Consider the following 25,000-nt stretch of genomic DNA (forward strand, 5'->3'; position numbering starts at 1 on the left):
TACTGAATTACCTCCTGCAGTACTGAATTAACACACAGTACTGAATTAACACACAGTACTGAATTACCTCCTGCAGTACTGAATTAACTCCTGCAGTACTGAATTACCTCCTGCAGTACTGAATTAACACACAGTACTGAATTACCTCCTGCAGTACTGAATTAACACCTGCAGTACTGAATTAACACACAGTACTGAATTAACTCCTGCAGTACTGAATTAACACACAGTACTGAATTACCTCCTGCAGTACTGAATTAACTCCTGCAGTACTGAATTAACTCCTGCAGTACTGAATTAACACACAGTACTGAATTACCTCCTGCAGTACTGAATTAACTCCTGCAGTACTGAATTAACACACAGTACTGAATTACCTCCTGCAGTACTGAATTAACTCCTGCAGTACTGAATTAACACACAGTACTGAATTAACTCCTGCAGTACTGAATTAACACACAGTACTGAATTACCTCCTGCAGTACTGAATTAACACCTGCAGTACTGAATTAACACCTGCAGTACTGAATTAACTCCTGCAGTACTGAATTAACACACAGTACTGAATTAACTCCTGCAGTACTGAATTAACTCCTGCAGTACTGAATTAACACACAGTACTGAATTAACTCCTGCAGTACTGAATTAACACACAGTACTGAATTAACACACAGTACTGAATTAACTCCTGCAGTACTGAATTAACACCTGCAGTACTGAATTACCTCCTGCAGTACTGAATAACACCTGCAGTACTGAATTAACACCTGCAGTACTGAATTAACTCCTGCAGTACTGAATTAACACCTGCCGTACTGAATTAATACCTGCAGTACTGAATTAACTCCTGCAGTACTGAATTAACACCTGCAGTACTCATGTCTCAAATTACTTAACTAACACCTGGCGAAAAACCTGCAGTGCTAAATTAACAAATATACACTAAATTAAGTCTTACACTACTGAATTAATAAACAACTAAATAAAACACAAATAAAGTACTGGTTGAAGTCTAAAAGCTGAGAATTAATAAAGCACTGATCCAGCTGCCCTATCCTGACAGCGTTCAGGAAACATCCCATAATACAGCGATTTTACTGTAAGGCTGAAATCTGAGTCATTTCTGTTTCTATGGAAAGCTGTTGAAACAGAGGGTGCGGCCGCGGCACGCTGGTCCTGAATCAGTTCTGACAGTGTCAGAGGAACTCCTACAGGGCTCTGTTTGGGTCCTGATAGACGTACAGGAGCGGTAGTGTGTGAGGGGAGGAATGTGAGGAACACCAGCCTAATGATCATCACCATCAGTGCTTAGATGCAATCGGGCCGCACATCTTTAGACTGTGAAGTAAAAGGTTAAAGGGTGTGTCCATCTTCTGATCCCCAAACTGATGTTTCTCCACAACTAGACAGATGAGGGGTCAGGCAGAGTCAGCGCAGTGCAGACCAAGGCACTGGAACACAGCTCCCCCTGCTGGCTGGTGCACAGTAGTATCACAGCTGAGCAGACTGAGGATGAATGACTGTGTAATAACAGCTCCAGTGGACAGGTGATGAAGCGACCAGGTGTGGCCACTGGACAGGTGATGGCATGGTCAGGCATATGATGGCCAGGTGTGACCATTGGACAGGTAATGTAGTGGTCAGGTAAATAATGACCAGGTGTGATCAGGGGACAGGTGATGAAGTGGTCAGGTATATAATGATGACCAGGTGTGTCCACTGGACAGATAATGAGGTGCTCATGTATGTAATGACCAGGTGGGACCAGGGGACAAGTAATGACGTGGTCATGTATGAAGTGGCCACGGGACAAGTGGTGAAGTTTTCAGGTGTATGATGTACAGGTGTTATCAGTGGACAGGTCATAAGTTGTGCAACCTGGACAGGTGATGGCATGGTCGGGTATATGATGCCCAGGTGTGTCCACTGGACAGATAATGAGGTGCTCATGTATGTGATGACCAGGTGGGACAAGGGGACAGGTGATGAAGTGATTATGTATATGATGACCAGGTGTAAACAGTGGACAGGTGAAGATGTGGTCATGCATATGTTGACCAGGTGTGTCCACTGGACAGGCAATGAAGTGGTCAAGTCTTTGATGAGCAGGTGGGACCAGAGGACAGGTAATGCGCACAGTAACTCATGGGAAGCTCTGATTGGCCAGGATGCTCTCTGAGTAAAATACACTGTGATTGCTTATTTGCATATTGCAGTCTCCTGAGCATCACTGAGGGTCCGTTTAAGGTTCTAGAGTGCGGAGCTCGTGCAGGTACACGTTCTTCTCCGGTTCTTGTATAACGAGCCCTCTACAAGTGTCTCTGCAGCGCTCTGCTGTTACTGAGCAAGCAGACTGGACGACTGAGGGGTCGGCTCTCATTTGCATTTCAGCACAGCTTTAGCCGAGCTAGCTGAAGAGCTTCTCTCACACAGCCTTGAACTTTCCAGAAGAGCTACACACAGACAGATAGATAGATAGACAGAGTGGGTGAGTGGTAGAGGGCAGGGCTGAATACCGCACACTCTTCTGCATGTCTGAGCACGCTCCCTCCACCCCACAGCAACACACAGCGAGAAGAGACCGTTCACTCTACACACGGCCCACAGTTCCCATGCTGGAGAAACTGACCCACTCTGATTACTGTACAGTGCTGGTGAATGGAGGCAGGCGTCGGTCACCATGACTACAACACAAATACAGCCCATAATGTATCTCCTATCCAAACCCACCAGTGCAGCTACTCAAGTTTTATATGGAATGATGATGATGATGATGAAGGTAAAATAGTGAATAGAGAATCTCCACTAATCCAGTTTTCTTTAGGGACTACTTTCTGTAGCAGCACTACACCCTGCAGCATGTATCCCTCCACCATTTTAATGATCTGGTTCTAAAAGCAGATTCTAGAGCCGAACTCTTCTCAGAACTCTGGTAGAACCGTGTCTCAGGCATCAGGCAGCGTCTTCATCACCATTAGGTGAAGAACTTTCTGGGAGGAGCTTTTAGTAGAGCTTTAGACGTCTGAGGAACTGTGTTCTCTGGAATGATGGTGGTGGTGGAGCTCCATCCAGTACTTTTGGATGGGATGGCGTTCAGTGACCTTACTAACGCTCTTGTCACTGAAAGCCATAAAATCCTCACAGCAATGCAAAATGGACTTGGGTACTGAACGGGCTGTGTTCCAATTCCATCTGCTGTTAACCCCTTCCTTTAAATCAAGGGTGTTCTGTGGCCAGCCAGCGTGTGGTGGGTGTGGTAGTGCTTCTTTCACTATGCTAGGAAGAAACAATGAATGGGCAGGCGTCCCAATACTTTTGTCCATTCTTGCGTATTCCTCTTTCACACCATCAGCTGCTAGCTTCACCGATGTGCTTTATTTAAGCTCTCTCTAAGCTGGCTAATTACCCTGTCTCCACTACAGCGGCTAATGAACACCCCCCCCCCCAACCTTCCATCAGAGAGCCATTAAAGACCACCATTCTCTCTCTCTCTCTCTCTCTCGCACTATCTCTCGCTTTCAAAGCAGAGCTGAATATCCTGTACTGTCCCCCGACGGTAAAGGGCCCTATCATGGCTCCAGTTGTCTGAAATAAGAGGTGTGGTTTGGGAACATGCAGTTTTTTTAATTAATTAATTGCTTTTGTGATGTCACAAAGCCAACTCATTTGCATATTAAAGCAGCTGAACACTAAAGGGAGGGTGCTGTCACAGAAAACATCATGGCTGTGATGCGGCCGTAGAGTCTAGGCCTGAATGTGCTGCTTTTGTGATGTCACAAAGCCACAAACTCATTTACATAATAAAGCTCTAAAACATAAGACATAAGGAATGACTTCGCAAATCAAAAACAAACATCATTTACATATTACATAAGTGGCTGTGATGCAATCATAGAGCATTCTTTGTCAGTTGTCTGTTTAGCTACCTCTGAGCTCATTTAGCATTCACTGCTTTTGTGACGTCACAAACCAACTCATTTACATATGAAATCAGTAATCAGTGCGCTATCACCAATAACACCACAGTCCTGAGACGGTCAAAGGTCATACCAGCGCCAGTCTGCGTAGCGAGGCCTAGGTCCGCTTGGAACTCACTGCCTTTGTGATGTCACAAAAACTCATTTACATATTAAAGCAACCGAACACGAGAGGAAGTGTGTGCTCATGAATAACAGCCGCAGATCAGCCGTAGTCAGTCAGTGTAGCTGGATGTTCGGTTGGGTTGCCAGAGGAATGTTGCTCCCCCTTGACTAAAAGTGGGGGTGCATGTAGACACACGCATGCTGCCAGGATCAGAGTGTGTGTGTGTGTGTGTGTGTGTGTGTGTGTGTGTTGGCGTGTACTGCAGCTCACTCCAAACCCTGCTCTGACCTCAGGGTGTGTATATAGAGTGTGTTTCTGCAAGGATTAGGATGCTGGCTCTGCTCACACACACACACACACCCTCGGGCTTTACACTGGCCCTGTGTGTTTAACATGGAAGTGTGTGTGCCGGCTGCCGCGGCCATTTCCCAGCGTGATAAACCGAGCGGCAGCTCAGTGGGCCGGGGCATGAGTCGGTCAGTACGCGGACCTCTGTTCGTTTGACAGGCGATGTAATCTAAAGTGATTTACAAGCAAAGCGAGTAGAATCCACACATGCTGCCCCTCTGAAGCCCTGATTAAAGAGCCCCTACCCTGCGTTTCCCTCTATTTCCACTTCTGACACCAGCACCAGTTGCCGGAGTTCATTTTCCAACCTGTAGGATCCAGCAGAACTCAACAGGCTTTTTGTGTTACTGTCTCTTTAAGGCTAACATTTGCAAATGAGCTCTGTTCTGTTGGCTGACTTGAATAAAGCAGTTCAGGCTGAAACACTCCTTTAATATGTAAATGAGTTTGGGTTTTGTGACATCACAAAATTAGTGAATTCAAATTGGGCCAGGCTGAATGGGCGGGGCTGAACTGCTGTAGGCTGAATAGGTGGGGTTGAACTGCTGTAAGCTGAATGGGCGGAGCTGAACTGCTGTAGGCTGAATGGGCGGGGCTAAAGTGCTGTAGGCTGAGTGGGTGTGGTTAATCTGGTGTAGGATGGAGGGGCGGAGCTACACTGCTGTTTGTGTGCGTGTTTCCTCTGCACTCCAGTTTTCATTCTGTCCGCATACACACTGCAGGGACTGTAAATCAGCTACACACACACACACACACACACACACACACACACACACACTCAGTGATAAAAACCCTGCAGGAGTGAGGGGGAGATAAGCCAAAGGAGGGAGACACATTACTCTGTGTGTGTGTGTGTGTGTGTGTGAAATAGGGGAAGAGTCATGCTACATGTTGAGTCATACCCCAGTGACTGCTCTGTTTTACTCTTTCGTTCCACACACACACACACACACACACACACACACACACACACACACACACACATACACACACTCTAAGGGATTCCCTAAATTCTCTCAATGAGCTTAAAGATTGCGTGGTTGTGTTTACCTGCTCACATCAGTGTGCATTCACCTAATCCCTTACTGCCTGAACACACACACACACACACACACACACACATACACACACACACACACACATATATACATCAGGTTTTAGTTCTGGATCTGTTGACTTTCTAAATTGTCTCAGAGAAAGCCCTGCCGCTAACGGGACACCACTGGAGAGAGGACAGTCAGGGGCTCAGGGGCTCTTGGGCACTGACTGATGGCTGACCCCCGGTCAGTTCAGTCCAGCTCAGTTCGGTTTTATTGGAGCAGCACTTTCAACAACACTCACAAAAGAGCATGGCATAGAACCACAGAGTGGAACCAAGGCTCCCGGGTCTGCAGCTCTCCGGACCAGCCTGCTCCATAAACAATGATCCGTACCACAGCTGCTTGTTCTGTGTTGAAGATGTCTAGTTTGGCCCGGTTTGGTCCGAAACGGCTCCCCACGAGTGGCACCTACAGAACCAGCCACTTCCATTTCCCGCTAGAACACGCCTCCACGAGTCTGGACTGAATGGAGCTGCTGTTATGCGCTTCACTCCTCAGACTCTCGGCCCGTCGGCCCGTCCAGCAGGCTTTCATTCAAACCCGGCCTCACGCCGCTCTCCTTCATACTTGGCAGCAGAATCTACAGCACTGGCAGCCTTTCTCTGGTTGCCAGTAGTAACCACTTGGAGTCACTTGGTTTATGTGTGTGTGTGTGTGTGTGTGTGTGTGTGTGTGTAAATATGTGTGTGTAAATGTGTGTGTGTGTGGTAACGGTGTATCACAACCCTTTGTGCCAATCAGCTCAGTATGTTACTGTATTAGTGCCAACCAAACTGAACCGGTGTCCAGATCTGATGGTGCTGGAAACACTGACACTTTCATTATTATCACTGACCAGTGAAGAAGCACAGCGCAGGGGTTTCTAATAAAGTGGCCAGTGAAGAAGAGCCGGGGTTTCTAGTAAAGTGGCCAGGGAAGAAGCACAGGGTAGGTGTTTCTAGTAAAGTGGCCAGTGAAGAAGCACAAGGTAGGTGTTTCTAGTAAAGTGGCCAGGGAAGAGGCACAAGGTAGGTGTTTCTAATAAAGTGGCCAGGGAAGAAGCACAAGGTAGATGTTTCTAATAAAGTGGCCAGTGAGGAAGCACAAGGTAGGTGTTTCTAATAAAGTGGCCAGTGAAGAAGCACAAGGTAGGTGTTTCTAGTAAAGTGGCCAGGGAAGAAGCACAAGGTAGGTGTTTCTAATAAAGTGGCCAGTGAAGAAGCACAAGGTAGGTGTTTCTAATAAAGTGGAAAGGAGGTAGGGGCACTTTCACTATGCGGCCAGAGGGAGGCGTGAAAGAGCGCCACTTCATTCAGAGGATTTGTATTTTCCCACCCGTAGTCCGACAGGCCCCGCCCATGTTGCGCTGCGATTGGCCAGTAGTACTCTCATACCAACAGGCAATTCCCGTCTTTAAACCGCACAGGCCCCTCCCATTCTGCGCTGGGATTGGCTACTCACACGCAGCCCGCCGTCTTCGAACGCGCAAGCCCCGCCCAGCTGTGCCAGGACTGACTAGTAGTTCATGCGGACGTTCTTAAATAGTTCTAGAGCGGTTATCTAGAACAGCCCAAGAGGCTTCGAGTAGTCCTATAACGAATCTAGTACACAAATCAATCTAGAAGGGAGGTAGTGGCTTAGAGAAAGCTATAACCAATCACAGCGCGGGGAGGGCGGGGCTTGTCCGAATAGGGGTGGGAAAGAAAGCGTAACGTGCCCGAACCAGCTGACTGACGGTTCACTCGGTTTCCTCGCAAATTTAGAAGCACTCGAGTGCGCGTGAGTGTGTGTGCATGTGTGTGTGTGTGTGTGTGTGAGAGAGAGAGAGAGAGAGAGAGAGAGAGAGAACCACCGGGGCTCTGTGACGGCGCTGTTTCTGGAGGAATGTGTGTGTCCAGCACTGGATAGCGTTAAAGAAACCCTGAGAGGTTTCAATCAGGTCGTTGTATTTATAGGGCTCCTCTTCCACCGGCGCCGCTGAGGGGAGAGCACATCGACGTCGAGTGAACGTGAATCACATTCACGCGCAGGACGTCTCCGGTTCCAGACCGCGCTCGGCAGCTCGGCAGCTCTGCGGTGTGAGCGTCCCTGGAGTGGGAGTGAAGTGAGCCCCAGCAGCACCAGCAGCACTCTTCCTAAGGAGACTGGTTTAACTGGGACCTCTTGGGGGGAACCCGCGTTTCCTCACACTTCGACGTTTCAGAGGAGAGCAGGGGGGGAAAGTCGTGCTGAAAATGCCACTCGCTCAGCTGGCGGAGCCATGGCCCAAAATGGAGCTGGTGCAGCTGGAGACGGAGGTGAGGAGGGGGGCACACCGGGGCTGAGGTCACACTGCTAAAGTAAAACTCCCATTAATGACCTGTCTGATCACACTGCTACAGTAAAACTCCCATTAATGACCTGTCTGATCACTCTGCTACAGTAAAACTCCCATTAATGACCTGTCTGATCACTCTGCTACAGTAAAACTCCCATTAATGACCTGTCTGATCACACTGCTACAGTAAAACTCCCATTAATGACCTGTCTGATCACTCTGCTACAGTAAAACTCCCATTAATGACCTGTCTGATCACTCTGCTACAGTAAAACTCCCATTAATGACCTGTCTGATCACACTGCTACAGTAAAACTCCCATTAATGACCTGTCTGATCACACTGCTAAAGTAAAACTCCCATTAATGACCTGTCTGATCACTCTGCTACAGTAAAACTCCCATTAATGACCTGTCTGATCACTCTGCTACAGTAAAACTCCCATTAATGACCTGTCTGATCACACTGCTACGGTAAAACTCACATTAATGACCTGTCTGATCACACTGCTACAGTAAAACTCCCATTAATGACCTGTCTGATCACTCTGCTACAGTAAAACTCCCATTAATGACCTGTCTGATCACACTGCTAAAGTAAAACTCCCATTAATGACCTGTCTGATCACACTGCTAAAGTAAAACTCCCATTAATGACCTGTCTGATCACACTGCTAAAGTAAAACTCCCATTAATGACCTGTCTGATCACACTGCTACGGTAAAACTCCCATTAATGACCTGTCTGATCACACTGCTACGGTAAAACTCCCATTAATGACCTGTCTGATCACACTGCTACGGTAAAACTCCCATTAATGACCTGTCTGATCACACTGCTACGGTAAAACTCACATTAATGACCTGTCTGATCACACTGCTACGGTAAAACTCCCATTAATGACCTGTCTGATCACACTGCTACAGTAAAACTCCCATTAATGACCTGTCTGATCACACTGCTAAAGTAAAACTCCCATTAATGACCTGTCTGATCACACTGCTAAAGTAAAACTCCCATTAATGACCTGTCTGATCACACTGCTAAAGTAAAACTCCCATTAATGACCTGTCTGATCACACTGCTACAGTAAAACTCCCATTAATGACCTGTCTGATCACACTGCTACAGTAAAACTCCCATTAATGACCTGTCTGATCACACTGCTACAGTAAAACTCCCATTAATGACCTGTCTGATCACTCTGCTACAGTAAAACTCCCATTAATGACCTGTCTGATCACACTGCTAAAGTAAAACTCCCATTAATGACCTGTCTGATCACACTGCTAAAGTAAAACTCCCATTAATGACCTGTCTGATCACACTGCTACAGTAAAACTCCCATTAATGACCTGTCTGATCACAGTGCTAAAGTAAAACTCCCATTAATGACCTGTCTGATCACACTGCTGTGGTAAAACTCCCATTAATGACCTGTCTGATCACACTGCTGTGGTAAAACTCCCATTAATGACCTGTCTGATCACACTGCTGTGGTAAAACTCACATTAATGACCTGTCTGATCACACTGCTACGGTAAAACTCATATTAATGACCTGTCTGATCACACTGCTACGGTAAAACTCATATTAATGACCTGTCTGATCACACTGCTACGGTAAAACTCCCATTAATGACCTGTCTGATCACACTGCTACGGTAAAACTCCCATTAATGACCTGTCTGATCACACTGCTACGGTAAAAGTCACATTAATGACCTGTCTGATCACACTGCTACGGTAAAAGTCACATTAATGACCTGTCTGATCACACTGCTGTGGTAAAAGTCCCATTAATGACCTGTCTGATCACACTGCTGTGGTAAAAGTCCCATTAATGACCTGTCTGATCACACTGCTACGGTAAAACTCCCATTAATGACCTGTCTGATCACACTGCTACGGTAAAACTCCCATTAATGACCTGTCTGATCACGCTGCTGTGGTAACTCACATTAATGACCTGTCTGATCACACTACTGAAGTGAAACTCACAATAATGACCTGTCTCTCATAGCATTAAAGTAAAAGTTACACTATTGACCTGTCTGATCATGCCATTAAAGTAAAACACTCAACAGTGGAGACTCTATTAAAATTCTCCCTAATGGACTATCCGGTCACAACGGTACAGTAAAGCCGACGCTAATGACCTCTCTCCGATTACACTGCAAAAGTAAAATGTACGATAATGGACTCTTTTAGGTTTACCTCTTAATTATGGACTGTCTAATCATGCTAGGAAAGTAAAATATAACGCTAATGTTCTGTCTAATCAAACTAATGAAGTTTAACTCACACTTCTCTGATGTTGAGTAAAGCAAGTTTTGTTAATGACCTGTCTGATCAAACCAACAACTTTAGAATTACACCAATAATTTGTCTGATCACACAGGTAAGTTAAAAGTCGAACTCCTGATGTAAAATAAAGTGCAATTCATATTATTGACATGATTGATCACGCCACTGACATAAATATTACTCTAATGACATGTCTGATCAGACAAGTAAAATAAAGCTGTTAATAATGTCCAGTCTGATCAACCTACTAAAGTAAAATTCATATTAATGACCTGCTTGATCACATCATTCACATAAATGTCACACTTATTACATGTCTGATCAAACAAGTAATGTAAAACTGTTATTAATGTCCCGTCTGATCAACCTACTAAAGTAAAATCCATATTAATGACCTGCTTTGTCACACCATTGACATAAAGTCACTCTAATGACCTGTCTGACGAAAGCACTAAACTCAAGCTCAGACTAATGACCGGTCTGATCACAAGACTAAATTATAACTCACGTTTCTGACAGTCTGATCACCTGAGTCTGATCTCACGTGATCACACACAGTTCTTTCTAATTCTGACTGACAGGCTCTCTCAGTTCTCCGTGTTTGGAGAGGGCGTGCAGGCTCTTGGAGACCTGATGTTGGCAGGGTTGGTGAGCGAGGCTGGCAGGAGGAAACGGCGTGTTCCAGCCGGCCTCGAGCCTTTGTGCAGCGCGGCTGTGGCCGTGTCTGTACACGGCCCATCGCTACGGGAACAGGGTGCAATGTACTTCAACCCTGAAGCCTGTAGCAGCCTGCTCTGCGTATGTCAGCAGTCTTGGAGCATCCAGATGGTTCCCCTGACTTTCAGAGCCAGAACCAATAGCGGGCAAACCTGTTTCTTCAGTAGTGTCCAGCAGGAATGTAGGGAAATGTCCAACCATGTTGTCCCAATGTTTGCGGACAGCCTTCAGCTACTTTTAAGTTGCACTCATTCACTGGTGGATTTGCATAGTAAATAAATAGTGGCTATATCTGTGTTGTAGTCATGGCGACCGACCCCCGGTCCCATTCACCACTACTGTAGAGAGATCAGAGTGGGTCAGTTTCTCTACAGTGAAGCTCAGATTCATACCGAACCCCCGACTCTGACTGAGCTCAGCTCAGCTCTCACACACTGAATAATTCAGAGAATTCGGAGCATCGGTTGAAATTGACGTTTTTCCATAATCCACATTACTGATGACTAACTGCTGCAGCACTGCTGCACTCTTCCATAATTCAAACTCAGGCTCATAGCCGTCATAAGACCTTGAGATGTTGCCAGCAGAGCTTTCACCGTATCAGCTGATCTATACCGTTCTTCAGGAGTTTGGATGTTTAGTAACGGGAGGCAGAAGGTCAGCGGGGAGGGATGCGACACTCCTAAGAGGGGCTAGATAATGGCCTTCTCCAAAGACTAGCTCACACAGTATAAAGCCCCCCAGCATTGAGGAGCTGTGGAGCAGTGGAAGAACTGTGTTCTCTGGAATGATGGTGGTGGAGCTCCATCCAGTACTTTTGGGATGAGTTGGAGTAGCAGAACAAACCAGTCATCCAACTTCAGGACCTGACTTCACTGATACTCTTGCTCTCGTGGGGCTGAATTCAATCAAATCCTCACACAGCAATGTTGCACTGTCCATAATAAAGCCGTCCTTGTAGAGCAGAGGCTGTTACTGGGGTAAAAGGGGACAAACCCGTGGCCAATACACTTGATTTCTGAAGGAACACTGCAGAGGCGCAGGCGTCCACATACTTTTGTCCCTTTCCTTGTCCCTTTTTTAGTCTTCCACACACTCGCTCGCTCATTCGTGAAATGATTCTGAGGGACGTTGTGACTGATGGCTTTCCTTCATTGTGTGTGTGTGTGTGTGTGTGTGTGTGTGTGTGTGCTGGAACAGACCCAGATTCTGTGGTTATTCTTGTGGTCCATCTCCTGGGCTTTTGATTGGATAAGGCCGCTGTGTTCCGGAGCAGCCGTGTGGACCGGTCCCTCCAGCCTGACGTCTGCTTGATCCCAGATGGACCTTTTATGAAGACTGGGTACTTGACCCGTCTCCTGCAGTAATGGAGCTAACGCTCTAGAGACTGCAGCGGGGTGTGTGTGTGTGTGTGTGTTCTCAGTCTGGTCTGCTGACAGCAGAAGCAGCAGTGATTAGTCAGCAGGTATGAGGGTCGTTAGTGACGTAGCTGTGACTCGAGCTTTACTCAAAAAAAAGAGAGAATTAACCCAAACACCTCTCGCGCCCTCTCGCTCTTTTACTCTCTAAATTTTCTCTCTTTTATCTCTCTCTCTCTCTGCGCTCTGCTCTCCTCTTTCTCTCTCTACCACATTCTCATCTTTCGTCATGTCTCTCTCTCGCTCTCTTTCTCCCCATATTACTCTTTACCCACCTCCCTCTCTCTCTCTCTCTCTCTCTCTCTCTCTCTTTTGCCAGACGTCTCTTATGAGCTGTATTTCAGTATGTGTGTGTGTGTGTATGTGTGTGTGTGTGTGTATGTGTGTTTAGCAGTATGTGTTCAGAGTAAAGAGACAAATGCATGCCTGAACAGCTTCTCTCTCTCTCTCTCTCTCTCTCTCTCTCTCTCTCTCTCTCTCTCTCTCTCTCTCTCTCTCTCTCACACACACATACACACACAGCACAATTCAGGGGAATTTCAGTAGGAGCTTCATCTTCAGTCCTGTTGGGTCTGACCGAACCCCCCCCTCACTCCAAGGCCTTTTCCTACAGAACCGTTTGCGTGCTTATATGGGTTCTGTGTTCTGAGAGAGGTTTACAGTCTTTTTTTTTCTCAAATGTGGAACCAATGACCGTTCTAAAAAACCAGGAGAACCCCCGTTTGTAAAGGTTTGATTACTTGGTTCTTCAGATCCTGTAGATGATCCAGATCTGTTAGTGTGTTTACAGTACAGGGCTCGTAGAACGTTGGAACTTTCTCAGAGCGGTGTCTGTAATCTGGGCTGACCCGGCACCGCCTGCAGCTGGATTTTTTTATTACTCCTCAAACCTCAGTTGTTTTCAGGGCCTCAGGCGAAGGCCTGGTTCCTAGTGGATGAATCAGTTTTTTTTCATGAATCACCTGAACAAACTGATTCCCAGTGATTCATTAACTGAACCGTTGAAGCAGTGTTCGTCTACACACACAAAAACACACACACACACACACAAAACAAACACTTCAACGTTCTTCAGTGGTTCTTTAGTGCAGGCAGTGGTGCTGCACTATTTGGACAAAAATATTGGGACACCTGCTCATTTACTGTTTCTTCTGAAATCAGGATATTAAAGAGCTGATCCTGCTTCTGTTGGAGTAACTGTCTCTACTGTCCAGAGAAGAAGACGACCCCGCCTCAACTTATCCCAAAGCACTGCATGGTGCCAATCGGTTCATGTTGATCTGCTCAAGAGGGTCCAATTCTATTGGCAGTACCTCTCTTCAGGGACTAGACAAGCTGTGTGTGTGTGTGTGTGTGTGTGTGTGTGTGTGTGTGTGTGTGTGTGTGTGTGTGTGTGTGTGTTGTCAGTTGTTGCAAGTGTTGCAAGTTTTTCGTAAAGGTTTTGATGTGGTTGAAATCCAGTGAACTGATTCTGTGAATCAGAAGGTATTTGATTCGTTGTGTGAATTGTAGAGTGGGTGTAAATTGGCTCTGCCAACCGGATGCTGAGCTGGAGTAATGGCCTGCTGTCTGTTGTGCGTGTGTGTGGGCGGGTTGTGTTTTTTTTTTTTTTTTTTTTTTTTTTTTTTTGGCGATTTGCTTTTTATTCATATGCAAAGGTTAGAGCGCCTCTGATGAAACGAGGTGTGGTTGATGTGAAGTAAACCCATCCTCTAAGACACTGTCTATCTATTCACTAAATTGAACAGATTAAAAAAACAGTACTTCACATCGTATTTTACACACACACCATGTCCCCGGATCTGACGCATACCACCTACCCACCCTGATCAGAGCAAGGCCGATTGTGCTCTCTCGGGGCCCCGGCTGCTGAAAGCTAGTGATGCTCTGGTCATACTGATGGTGCCGTTGTCCACTGGACATCACGCTTTAAACGTATTTGATGCATTTGTGAGGGATAATGATGGAGAGGAACAGAATGATGGACAAAGGAAGGATGAAAATGAATGAATAAATTATGAGAAAAAAAATCAAGAAAGAAATTATGAGAAAAGATATAATCTAAATGTAATAAAGGTAAAGAGATTAAATTGAGGAGAAAAGGAAGAAATTGTAGCAGACAAAAAGGAAAATGCCCTGAGAAATAAGAGCGCGAGAAGAGCAGGGAAGAAAAACAGAAGGGAAAATAAATAAATAAATAAATAAATAAATAAATAAATAAATAAGCAGTGGCCTTGTCACTCACTGACTGAAACTACTGCACTGAACAGCCCCGCCTTATAGATCCACACACACACACACACACACACACACACACACACACACTTCTGATAGTAATAGAGCTACGGTCCCACTACAGAGAAACACATTAGCCGGGTCAGAGCAATGGTGTTACCGTGGTAACGGCAGTAAGCTGGAAAAGGACATTTTTCTGCCGGCGCTCCGAACCATTCCTGCCTTTCAGCCCACCGTCCACACACTGACCAGTCTATCTATGACCCCACAGCACAATTACAGCAGTACGCTAAAAGGACAAAAGTATTTGGACACCTGCTAATTCTGTGTTTGTTCTGAAAGCAAGGATATTAAAAATAGCTGATGCTGCTTCTGTTGGAGTAACTGTCTCTACTGTCCAGAGAAGAAGACTTTCTACTAGATTCTGGAGCAGAGCACTGCTGTGAGGATTTGATTGCATTTAGTGACAAGAATGTTAGGTCGTGAGGTCAGGATGTTGGATGATTATGATGATGATCTCCACCCTCATTACCCCCATCTCCCCAACTCATTCCAAAAGTACTGGATGGAGCTCCACCACCATCATTCCATAAAACACAGTTCTTCCACTGCTCCACAGCTCCTCAATGTTGGGGGGCTTTATACCCCTCTAGCCCATGCCTGCCTTTAGGCAGCATGCTGCCAATAGAGTCAAGATGTTGATCTGCTCCAGAGAGTCCTATTCTATTGGCATTGATTAGAAGGGGTGTCCACAAACATTTGGACATACAGTGTAGTTTGAAAGGCTTAGAAAGACGGAGGTTCCTTTTCCTTACCATGCTTCCTTCCAGGCCCATGTCTCCCCTGCCCTTCTAATGCCCTCTCCCTGGGGCACAACAGCCGGCACCCTCGGTCCACTTATATAAAATTCATTAAAAACTGACCACAGGCTGTTTACGCCTCATCTGCCCCCCCAAAACTCTTAGGTAGTACGTGTACAAGAAGGCTTTATGCTAGCTGATGTAACAGTTGATGTGAAGAGGATTTGATTGCATCCGTGAGGTCAGGTGCTGATCCAATACCTCCATCCCGGAGGTATTGGATGAAGCTCCATCACTCCAGAGAACCCCACAGCCCACACTTGGCATTGGGCACGATGACCTTCCTGCTCCAGAGCGTCCCGATATATCGGTCAGTGCTTTCCTGTGAGGTGGAGCACCGTTAAGTAGCCGGATCTGTTGGTTACGTCTGATGTTTGGACTCAGTGCTCGGATTTCAGGTTCCAGCTGCACTGTAGGGACCGCATCTGCCCGCATATCCACAGTGGTTGCCATAGTAACGACGCAATCTTAGCTAATTGCTCATGTTTACGAGTTTAGATGTTGGTGCTAAGCATTATCCACCCTCGGCGTGTGCTGGGCAAAAACAGCTGCTCACACTTCCACGTCTGCGTGATGGAGATGAGTTTTAATGAACCAGCAGAAGGTTCTGGAAGGTTCTTCGGGGAACTGAAAATGGCATCACTTCAAAAGACTTTAATTGGTGTCTTTATTTAGTTATTTAGGGAACCAAAAATGGTTCTACTGACCTCACTGCTAGAAACTTTTTTATTATTACTATTATTTGTATTATTAATAAATATTTTTTAAGACCCCTGAAAATGTCTTTAGATTGCATCGCTCAAGTGAACATTATTTGGTCCCTCCATTATAAGTTGAAAATTTATAAATTTGGCACATTTGATTAAAAAGTTATATTTATTTATTTATGAATTTACTTTATTTATGACTGACTTTATTTTGCCCGCTGAAATAAAGCAGGACAGCAGTGTACGCTAGCCTGGGTAGCAGATATAGCATTAGCCAAGACGCTAACAGGCTAACCAGCTTTTCCAGTGTTATTCAGAGATTCGGGCTTTAAGTTTAGATTTTTACTGAAGAATTTTCTGTTAAAATGTAAAACACACAGTAAACACACCTAAACGTGCTCCTGAACTGCGTTCCAGCTTCATTTCTCTGCGTTTAAGCCGGAACGGTTTGAGCTAGCACTAGCTCTCGCAGCCCTGACGGAGTTAAACGCCGTCAGATGAACCCGGGTTTCAGTCAGATTTGAAACTGCATGCTGATTAGACGTGAATCTGACTGGAAAAGGTGCAGAAAATCTGTCCTGCCCGGTGTCGCTAATTGCTAATTACAAAAGCTTCCATTACCCGTTAGCTCCATTGCTCCATCAGCCTCGTAGCCTCCGTGTGAAGCAGCATAAGCAAACCTGAGACGCTGAACTCGTCTCCGATGATCTGCTGGATCAGGTTTAGGTGGGGTTTTGAAGGACTGTGCAAATTAGATTTTTCTTTTTTGCTCCTGTAATTTTCTCCTCATCATCTCCGAGCCTCATGGACACACTGCTATTATCGCGGCGGCGGCGGCGGCGGTGCTGCAGCTTCTGGCGCTGTAATGGTGCAGGCAGTTTAACACTCGTCTGATGACATTTTAATTTCACTGTAAACGGCTCTACAGAGTCACGAGCACAATAACACACTCCCTCCATCTCCGTCCTCCCTCGCTCCTTCATATTCTGTCATTCTCTCTCGCGTGCGCACTCTCGCGCACTCTCGCGCACTCTCGCGCACTCTCTCCTTTTATTCACTGCGGTAATTTCGGCTGTATTACTGTAGCCCTCTAAAGCCCTGCTGTTCTCGCTGATACAGAGGGAAGCGTTCTGGCTCAAGATAGCATTGCTTAGTTCTTCACAGAGCGGCATTTCAAAACGTTAGCAGCGTTAGCAGCGTTAGCAGCGTTAGCATTTACATTCACAGCATTTAGCTGCCGTTCTAATCTAGAGCGACTTACAAGATTACTCGTATTACGGAGGCCGGCCAATGTAGTGTTCGGAGTCTTGCCCAGGGACTCGTATTGGTGTAGTACAGCATAGTCAGACCCAGAATCGAACCCCAGTCTCCTACATGGCATGCAACACATCAACCACCACAGCAGCGTTGGCAGCATTAGCACCATAAGTGAGCCCAGTACTGTTAAAGAGAACCTCCACCAATATTTCAAAATTCTCTGCGAAATTAAACGCCTACGATGCAAAGTGGAGAGTGGGGGTTTGGGGGGTTTGGTGTTAAACGCTCGGTTCTAGATAACCTTCCTCAGTCAGAACTGGAGCTCTAAAAGAAGCTCCTCACAGAAAGTTCTTCACCTAATGGTGATGAAGACGCTGCCTGATGCCTGAGACACGGTTCTACCAGAGTTCTGAGAAGAGTTCGGCTCTAGAACCTGCTTTTAGAACCAGATCATTAAAATGGTGGAGGGATACATGCTGCAGGGTGTAGTGCAGCTACAGAAAGTAGTCCCTAAAGAGAACTGCATTAGTTGAGATTCTCTATTCACTATTTTACCTTCATCATCATCATTCCATATAAAACTCGCAGTATAAAAGCTTCACTGGTGGGTTTGGATGATAATGAAAATGGCTCAGTTTGCAGACTTTGAGCTCCCTGATGTGAATTGTTGTGAGTGAATGGCTAGACTTCCTAGTCCCTGCGAATGCTCAGGGAGTTAAAGGCCTCGTCATTAGCGCTTTTTCAGCCCGTCTAGACTTTAGAGAATTAGTAGCGATAATCCTTCTTCACTCTTTCTTGCGTTTTCGCTCGTTCACTCGTTTTAATTAACGTAATGGAGGGTTCTCCGTCCGCAGGCCCGAGAGTGTGGTGATTACAATGTTCTGCAGGGAGTCTTACAGCCTATAGAGGAACACACTGTGCTGTTAATGCTGCTGATTAGACATGTGTGAGCGTGCCAGACCCAGCTGTGCGCAGAACAAGAACACACACACACACACACACACACACACACACACACACACACACACACACACACACACACACACACACACACACACACTCACAGTTTTGTGTGTAAGTACACACATCCCCTAACATCTCCTACTTCATTTTTTTTCTTTCAGAATGGACAGAGCACAGCTGAGGATGGAGTCGCTCCGGGAGTCAAGGTAACAGGAAATGAACACACACACACACACACACACACACACACACGCACACACACCCCTTTTCCCCTGCTTGTTAGCCATCCTTATCCAGCTGTGTTGGAGTGTACTGGTTTTTTTGTCCTGAATGGTTCTCGACTTGCATATACGGTTCTAACCAAATTTTCATTGCTCTAGAACGTTTTTATGTACATCTCTTCTACATCTCACTTATGCAAATGAGTTTTAAAGAACCAGCCACTGACCAGTCCGGTTCCTCAGGGAACTGAAACATGGCATCACTTCAAAAGAACTTCATTGGTACCTTTCTTCAGTTCTCCAGGGAACCAAACATGGTTCTTCTGTGAACTGACGTCATATCAGGAATGTTATTTAGCACCATTTAGGGAACTGGAACAGGTTCTTAAATGGCATTACTAAAGTGGACCTTATTTGGTACCGCTGTTACAGGTTACCAGTTCTTTGGGGATCTATGACCTCACTCAGAGCGTCATTATTTTGTACTTTTTTTTTATACTTTAATTTATTATACTTACTTATACTATACTTTTTATTCAAGTATTATTACAGTGAACCTCATTTAGTACCTCTGTTAAAGGTTCTTCAGGGGAACCGAAAATGGTTCTGATACAGTATGACATCACTGCAGGGAATCTTATTTGGTACCTTTATTAAATATTTTTTAGGGAACTCTAAATTGTTCTAGGATAAGAAACTCGTGTAGACCTTATTTGGTATCATTATTAAAGGTTCTTTAGGGAACCGAAATGGTTCTTCTGTGGCATCATCACTCCAACAGACTTCTTGATTGTAAGAACAGGAGAATCGCTCTGGCTCCACTGCAGGCTGTTCAGATTAATGAACGGTCGTGGCAGATTTCAGTTCTTTTGCACTCTCACCTCTGTAATTCATGCCCTCCACTGCCCCCTGCTGGGCATATTTTGATAAATAAATGAACATATGTCAAATTATGGTTAATATACAGCATTTCTAGCACTTCGAGGGTGGTTTCAGGGAGCCCTTCGCCCTTTGCCCTTCCCTGTTCCGCTGCAGTTGTGCGCAGGGTGTTCAGGTTGGTGCAGTTGAGGGACTACACCGCTCTGCACTGTGATGGTGTTGGGGTTTAGCCCTTACTGCAGCCTTTTGCCTTCATAAACTGCAGTCTCATTTTGGAGAATACACTGCTCTGCTTAGGTGATCTGCTGTCAGTGGAATGGAGAGTTATTCGTCTGGACAGAGAAAGCTCATGATGGAAAATATGTGGAGTGCCTCAGGGCTGCATTCTGGGCCCCTTCCCATATTCTGTTTTTCTGTTTGTTATTTTAAGCAAAGGACAGCAGCGCTCTGTCTGTAGGTCTGGACATGATTTGCTAGTTATTTTAGACTAGGAGACTGGAAATACTTTAATTGTCGTTTTATTCAAATATTTTTATTAAAGAATTTATTAAAAATCATTTAAAAAAAATAGTAAATAAAACAATACCAATACCAAATAATACCATAAATACAATAATACCAAATAATACCAATTATACCATAATACCATTACCATGGTAATACCATACCATAACACCAATAATTCCATAATACCATAATACCAATACATCCAAAATGTGGAAAATGCCTGATAAGGTTTAGGTGAGCAGTAATTGTTAAAATATCTCCAGCTGTCAGAATTGGTGTTCATTTGTTAGTTATTGATTACTATTGATTTTATTCGTTTGTTTATTGCTTTTTCTCAGCTTGTGTTGGGTTTCTAATGCGCCTTCTGGATTGTTTATTCTATTGTTTACACTGCTAAGAAATGTGTGTGTGTGTGTGTGTGTGTGTGTGTGTGTGTGTGTGTGTGTGTGTGTGTGTGTGTGTGTGGACCCTGACTCAGACTGAACGAGAGCCAAATAAGTGAATATAAATAAGCGCAGTGGGAGCAGGCCGGCTGCATATGGGTGGCCTGAAGGCAGTGTTATGGGGGCCTGGGAGGGTGGGGTTCTGCAGTACATGGGAATTGTATTAGCAGCTCTCAGAAGTGATTGGAAGGGGTTGAGTGTTGAATCTTGGGGCTGGAGTCTCGGCTCTCCACACCGCTCTGCTCTGAGGGGGCTGGAGTTTATAAGCGGTTGGAGCCCATCTGTGTGTTTATCTTTCAGAAGAGCAGCCTGACCTTTACAACTGCGTTTTCTGGAGGGTGGACAGAGTCTCTCACTCTCTCTCTCAGTGCTGTACAAGAGAAGGCCGGCAATAACTTACCAATGCCTGTACCTGTGAGACTTCAGTCCACCAATAGCAGGCTGGCATGGCTAACTAATAGGAGAAGGTTCTGGCTAAAGAAATTCGGGACACAGGCCTGGCTAAAACCCACCCTTACGATAACATAGCTCCAGTTCCACCAATAAGAGAAGGTTATGGCTTAAAATCCAGCAATACGAGAAGCTTATGGGCTTTGGGCCATAAATCCATAAATCCATAACATCCACTAATAAGAAAAGGGTGTGGCTAAAACCCACCATTAGGATAACATGGATACATTTTCACCAATAGGAGAATTGCATGGCAAAAATTGCACCAATAGGAGAACAGCTTGGCTAAAAATCCAGCAATAGGATCCGTGCTGTTACTCTATTGGTGGATATTCCTAGTACGGCACAGACCTATCCACCAATCAGAGAGACCAGCATTGGGATGAAGCCCAGCTTTGATGTGGGCAGTGTGAGTGGGCAGATCTGATGACCTGAGCAGAATGTGGTCAGTTTCCTGTGGTCAGAGAGCCTGTGCAGAACTCCCCACCATACACGCCTCACGTCCCACAGGTTTGATATTCAGACATGCTTAAGCCCTGACCCCTCGTAATGACGCACAGTGACCCCGGACCCCGCACTGCTCTGCTCCTGATGAATTTTCGCGGCTGTCCGGTTTCGCGTTTGTCCAGAACTGGAGACGATCTGTTCCTCAATGAAGCTGTGAATGGCCTTGAGGCTGTGAGAGACTCTCGACTCTAGTTCCATCAGCTGCAGTCTGTTGCGGTGTGGTTTGGTGAACAGCGCTGTGTGAACGTCTGAGGCAGCCAAGAAATCTGTGTGAGTGTGTGTGAGTGTGTGTGAGTGTGTGTGAGTGTGTGTTTTACCTGGAACTGCTTGCTTTACAGACCATACGCATCGACAGCACTGGAGATTACAGGCCCGCCGCGGGTCCGAGGCCGTGAGTTCTGATTGATTTGGGTTAATATGTTTATGATTTTGGAGCAGAATTTCTCAGAACTTTCAACGTTTTAATGTTTATTAACTTGAGCGAGATTTTACTCAATATAATATTGTAATTAAATATATTTTTAAAGATCACATTAAAGTAAAAAAAAAATAGATATTATAATAATAAATACAACAATTAATATATAAATAATAAGAGAATAAATATAAATATAAGTATTTTATATTTATATTTATTCTTTTATTATTTATAAATCACTTATTTTATTTTATTTATGTAATATATGTAATATATATATATATAGCTTTAGAGGCTCCGCCCACATTTCGATGATATTAATAAAACCTGATAATAATCAAAAACATAGTGCGGATTATCCCGTTCGACCAGGAGAGGGGGCTAGTGAGCAGAGTTGTGAGCTCTTCGTATGAATCCTTTTCAGGATGATTCGCTGGTTTGATTGAATGTTTCAGAGCCTCCATCTCAGATATCTCCATCTCACAAACTCTGATAGCCAATCAGAACGCAGCTATAACTGTTTAGTACAGTAGTTAGATTTTTGGCACACGGAAGCAGCCTCAGAGGCTCCGCCCACACAAGTCCAGATAAGTTGCCTCGCGCACAACTGTGCTAAAGAGTGTAGAACAGCGCTCAGGTGATCCAGGTTTGCGCCGAATCTGAATCTGACAGATGGAGCGTCTGGAGCTCCTCCTGAGACGAGCTATTTTGGTTCAGGTGTGAAAAGTGTCACCTGTGGAGACTTCTCAAGCGGGGGCTCGAATAAGCAGCCTGCTAATTAGCCCCCCTGGATTACAGCTAATCTGGTGCAGAGCAGGGCCACAGATAATAACCAGTGATCCCATTAGCCCGTACACGCCAACATGGTCCTGCACACAGTCCGACTGAAACGCCCCTCATTCTTCAGTGTGTGTGTGTGTGTGTGTGTGTGTGTGTGTGTGTGTGTGTGTGTGTGTGTGTGTGTGTGGTGGTGATGCTTTAGATGCTCTGTAGATCATCTTTAACGTGCGTTCAACTAAATATATATATTCAGATCACGTTGTTTTATCCCTAAACCTGGTCCTAAACCTTACCCTGGTCCTAAACCTAGTCTCATCCCTAACCTAAAATCTAAACGTGGTCCAATCCCAAAACTGAAACCTAGTCCTAAACCCTGGTCCTAGCCCTAACCTAAAAGCTAAACCCGGTCCTGGTCCTAAAGCTAACACTGGTCCTAGCCCTTAACCAAAAAACCTAAACTGAACCTGGTCCTCTACCTAAACCTTAAGCTGCTCCTTAACTTGGCCCGAGCCCTAGCCTAAAACCTAAACCCTAACCCTGGTCATCAATCTTAACCTGATACTAGCCCTAAACCTAAAATAACCCAAAAGGCTAAACCAAATCAAGGTCCTAGATCTAAAACCTAAAACTAACCCTGGTCCTAGCTCTAACCCTGGACCTAAGCCTGGTCCCGGCTCTAACCCTGGACTTAAACCTTGTTCTAGCTCAAACCCTGGACCTAAGCCTGGTCCCGGCTCTAACCTAAACTGAACCCTGGTCCTAGCCCAAACCTAAAGCCTAATTCTGGTCCTAAACCTGGATGTGGCCCTATTATCTACACCCAACCTGGCATAAACCTAAACCTGCTCCTAAACCTCATGGTCGGCGGAGTGAAAGCTACAGTAGAAAGGCTGAATGCTAGTAGGAGCTCCTGACAGCCGGACCGTCCAGCTTGTCCTCCCTGCTCAAACTCTGTCCTCCGGAGTGGCCGTGTGCTCCGGCCGCTGCATCGATTAGAGATGGACACTGCAGCGGCTAATAATACCCTACCCTCTATACCCCCTATACCCCCCCCCCCCCCCCCCCCACACACACACACACACACACACACACAAAGAGAGACGCAGTGGGAATAAATAGCTCCATGTCCAGTAATCTCGGCCGGAGTGCAGCAGGAGCAGGACAGACTCTGGACACTAGATGTTACCATTACTTTTGACTTCTGTAGTTTGGGTGGAGTAACGAGCCCCCCGTGCAGAGATCTGCGTCCTCTCCGCTGCTCAGAGCGTGGCGTTTGGCCTCTGGGGGGTTGTGGGTAGAAAGGGAAGATGAAAGGCGTGTTGGTGAGCTTGGTTGAATTCTGAGGGTGAATTCTAGATGCTCCTCCAGTTCAAGGACGGACGTCTTTAAGAGAGCCAGTCTGAAACCCGAGGGTGTCTTCAGAAAGTCTGTCTCATTGAGCAGGTTTAGTAATGCAGAGCTACAGCAGCACACTGCAGCTCCTTCAGCCTCCTCAGAGAGCCTCTGTACTGCCGCGCTCTGCTTTCTGTATCTGTAGGAGAGGAAGAGGATTTACTAAAACCATTTAACGAAGACCTGAGTCCCAAAAACCTCCGCTCACTGTAGACGACTGCCCTCGGTACAGTGATGATGTCTGCATTCGGTACATTACAGTACCAGTTCCGAATCTGTTGGGTCTGCTGGGCGTGCTGGGTCTGCCGGCAGAGTTGTGCGAGCTGGGTCTGCCGTGCGAGCTGGGTCTGCCGGGCGAGCTGGGCAGAGCTGGGTCTGCCGGGCGAGCTGGGCAGAGCTGGGTCTGCCGGGCAGAGTTGGGTCTGCTGGGTCGGTTGGGAGAGTCGTGCTGGTGCTCCTGGTTCCTTCCTGCAGGTTTAGGGCAGGTGTGGTAAATCAGCCGCTGGGCGAGTTGGGTCCGCTGGGCGAGTTGGGTCTGCCGGGCGAGTTGGGCAGAGCTGGGTCTGCCGGGCGAGCTGGGCAGAGCTGGGTCTGCTGGGCGAGCTGGGTCTGCTGGGCGAGCTGGGTCTGCTGGGCGAGCCGGGCGAGTTGGCTCTGCCGGGCGAGTTAAATAAAAATGACCTGATTGCAGACAAATTTGGGTCCGCTGGGCGAGTTGGGTCCGCTGGGCGAGTTGGGTCCGCTGGGCGAGCTGGGCGAGCTGGGTCTGCCGGGCGAGCTGGGTCTGCCGGGCGAGCTGGGTCTGCTGGGTGAGCCGGGCGAGTTGGCTCTGCCGGGCGAGTTGGCTCTGCCGGGCGAGTTAAATAAAAATGACCTGATTGCAGACAAATTTGGGTCCGCTGGGCGAGTTGGGTCCGCTGGGCGAGTTGGGTCCGCTGGGCGAGTTGGGTCCGCTGGGCGAGTTGGGTCCGCTGGGCGTGTTGGGCGAGCTGGGTCTGCCGGGCGAGCTGGGTCTGCTGGGTGAGCCGGGCGAGTTAGCTCTGCCGGGCGAGTTGGGTCTGCTGGGTCGGTTGGGAGAGCCGTGCTGGTGCTCCTGGTTCCTTCCTGCAGGTTT

At 46.3% G+C, this 25,000-nt stretch overlaps 2 protein-coding genes across 3 annotated transcripts in view; one reads left to right on the forward strand and one right to left on the reverse strand.

Annotated features, from left to right (window-relative positions):
- Positions 1-6,870, reverse strand: part of cnksr1 (connector enhancer of kinase suppressor of Ras 1) — a 33,354-nt gene extending 26,484 nt beyond the window's left edge. The window contains exon 1 of the mRNA XM_072688910.1: positions 6,846-6,870. Coding sequence (XP_072545011.1) covers positions 6,846-6,870 — 25 coding nt within the window. The remainder of the gene's footprint in view (positions 1-6,845) is intronic.
- Positions 6,871-7,272: 402 nt separating this feature from the next.
- Positions 7,273-25,000, forward strand: part of rps6ka1 (ribosomal protein S6 kinase a, polypeptide 1) — a 45,203-nt gene continuing 27,475 nt past the window's right edge. For both annotated transcript variants that reach the window (XM_072690143.1, XM_072690140.1), the window contains exons 1-2: positions 7,273-7,807; positions 18,451-18,495. In XM_072690143.1, the coding sequence (XP_072546244.1) occupies positions 7,745-7,807; positions 18,451-18,495 (108 nt within the window). In that variant the 5' untranslated portion in view covers positions 7,273-7,744. The remainder of the gene's footprint in view (positions 7,808-18,450; positions 18,496-25,000) is intronic.

This window comes from Salminus brasiliensis, chromosome 10, assembly GCF_030463535.1.
Source record: "Salminus brasiliensis chromosome 10, fSalBra1.hap2, whole genome shotgun sequence".
Lineage (NCBI taxonomy): Eukaryota > Metazoa > Chordata > Actinopteri > Characiformes > Bryconidae > Salminus > Salminus brasiliensis.